At 54.9% G+C, this 2,276-nt stretch overlaps 1 protein-coding gene across 1 annotated transcript; it reads right to left on the reverse strand.

Annotated features, from left to right (window-relative positions):
• Window positions 1-7: 7 nt before the first annotated feature.
• On the reverse strand, window positions 8-385 carry SDRG_07201 (hypothetical protein; the record flags this gene model as incomplete). Its single annotated transcript, XM_008613021.1, has 2 exons — window positions 70-385; window positions 8-22 (listed from the first exon to the last, which is right to left on the reverse strand). Exons 1-2 carry the CDS (start codon window positions 349-351, stop codon window positions 8-10), a joined length of 297 nt encoding a protein of 98 aa, XP_008611243.1. The 5' UTR covers window positions 352-385.
• Between the last annotated feature and the right edge of the window lie 1,891 nt (window positions 386-2,276).

Here is a 2,276-nt window from a genome sequence, read left to right on the forward strand (position 1 = left end):
GAGCAAGTCATGGCGCATGACGCTGTTTAGGAAGGCGTCTTGGCTCGCTTGCAGGTGCGGTCGGTGCACTTGGTAGCCGTGCCGAAACGACGAGAAGAACTCGATTGCCGTGCGGAGCGCGCTGTCGTGGGGCGCATTGACGGCGCGCAGGACCTCGAGCTGGCCTTCGCATCGCGCAATCTGGCATTGCAGCTGCTGGACAGAGCCCTCGAGGCGCTCCAGATTCTCTCGCTTTTGCGCGACGTAGCGCAGCTGGCGGAGGCGGGTACTCATCTTGCGCTTGGCAGCGTCGCCTCGTGTGTGCTTGGTGGCACACGGCACCGGAGATGTGGTCAAGTCTGTCGGCACCATGCGCGCCGGTACCGAACTGTGCGAGTCTGCGGAGGGCGTTTCCGAACTGATGGATCTCCGCCGAAGGTTGAAGTGCTGGCAACGGACCTTTCTATTTCTTCTGGAATCACTTTGCATTTCAGGGTGGGGTGCAAAGCTCAATATCGGATGTGATTGGCTACTTGTTGCGGGCTAGGCGTTTGGATTGGCCAAATTCGGCGAATGTACCATAAGTGTGGCATTCTCCAATTGTTTGGACACGGCACGAGAGAAAAGAGAAGAAAGGAAGCAGGGGCAGCCACTGGAAGAGAAGGCATTCGTCGGACGTTGGGAGTGGTACCCATCAGCGCTACGCTTGCGTGGAGGCCCATACGACAAAGGTGTTGTCCAAACATTATACTTGGAATTTGTATGTACCAAACAATTGCAACCCGGCCAACTCCAAATCCCTCCCAAACCTACCCCTCCAGACCCCATTTGGCCAATCCAGGTTGCGATAAGTGATATATATTTGATATGTTCGGATATGACTGGTCGCGATTTACTCTACTGTGTATTCATTGGACGCGATTTGTAATTTTGTGGAGACACCGTGGGAGCCACAAGCAAGATCATGGAGGCGCCGCAGGACGCGCTGACGCGCAAGGCTCCAACCTGAGCGAATCGGCCGGACCTGAGCGAATCGGTCGGATCAGAAGACTTGGCTTATGTCGCCAAATGCAGCCCCGGCCTACCTCGACTGCGCCTTTAGTCGGAGACACGAAATGCACTGCGAGTACGTGCCGCGCTATCGCCGTCGCCTCGATCGCCCAGTGCGAAAGCTCCACGTGGCGAGGCCAGCCACCGAGGCCACCCGCGATGCGAACGACGATGCTGGAGGCGGAGACGCCGAGGCGGACCTCGAAGATGCCACCAGCTTCACGCCGCCGCCGCTGAGAAAGTCTCTCGACAACATGTGCCCGGCAGTGATGAGCACACCCTGGAATAAGATCAAACTTCAGCTGCGGCTACGATCTAGTAAACCCGACCGCGTAATGCATTTCCTTTCCCATCGATGCCTACTGGTGATGTGGCACCCATCGACTTTCTGCTTGCCGATAGGTAGATCGACGTCACTTTTGCTGTCGTTTGCCTGATGTCATTTTGCTCAGCGTGCTCTAAACACCAACATGATCATGTGTCTATCGTGCTCCGCGTACTTGTATGTTGGACACCAACACGATCAAGTGTCCGTGATGCTACAAGGCGCTTACCACAAGATCTCATGCCTATAAGTCTAATGCAGCAGTAAACATGCTATGCTCCCATCGTTATACGGGGCGGGCGGGAGTTGAATCACACACGCGAGGTCGAGCTCATCGCGCCGCAGCACGAAGAGCCGCAATCCGCGCCAAAGATCCGGAGCGTCTTACACTATTTTCGTTTCTCCAATGGGAAGCGTGGATTGTTTGGCCACATTTGTCCCCTCGGCCAATCAGATCGTGCGATTTCAACGAGAGTTCAACAGCTATGAAAGGATCGCCCCAAATTCTAGTCAACCATGCAGTGATCACACACCGTCACAGGTTTCTCAAGTTGAAATACTGTGAAAAGGCAGCGCCCAACGCTGTAAAAACATCACAAGACGAAAGTTGATCACAGGGTCTTTGACGCCAACAATGGTAAGTGAGTCTATCTAGTTATAATTTTGCCAACACTGGCTGACTGGGCTGCTCGTGGAGATTTGCATTGCCCGAATCGAGTGTGTAGCGAACGGGAGAGGCACCAGAAATGTACACCAGAAAAATGATTTTGCAAACAAAGAAGGCTAGCGCACTACCAGCGCACTACTGGAGCATGGTGAGCTCGCCACTTGAGTTCATCTGCGCGCCGTCCGCCACGACAAGCGCCTCGTCCGTGCTGCCCAAAAGGCTGACGAGCGCCGCCGCGATGTCGGTCGCTGTCTC

The sequence above is a fragment of the Saprolegnia diclina genome, assembly GCF_000281045.1.
Source record: "Saprolegnia diclina VS20 unplaced genomic scaffold supercont1.20, whole genome shotgun sequence".
Taxonomy (NCBI): Eukaryota; Oomycota; class Saprolegniomycetes; order Saprolegniales; family Saprolegniaceae; genus Saprolegnia; species Saprolegnia diclina.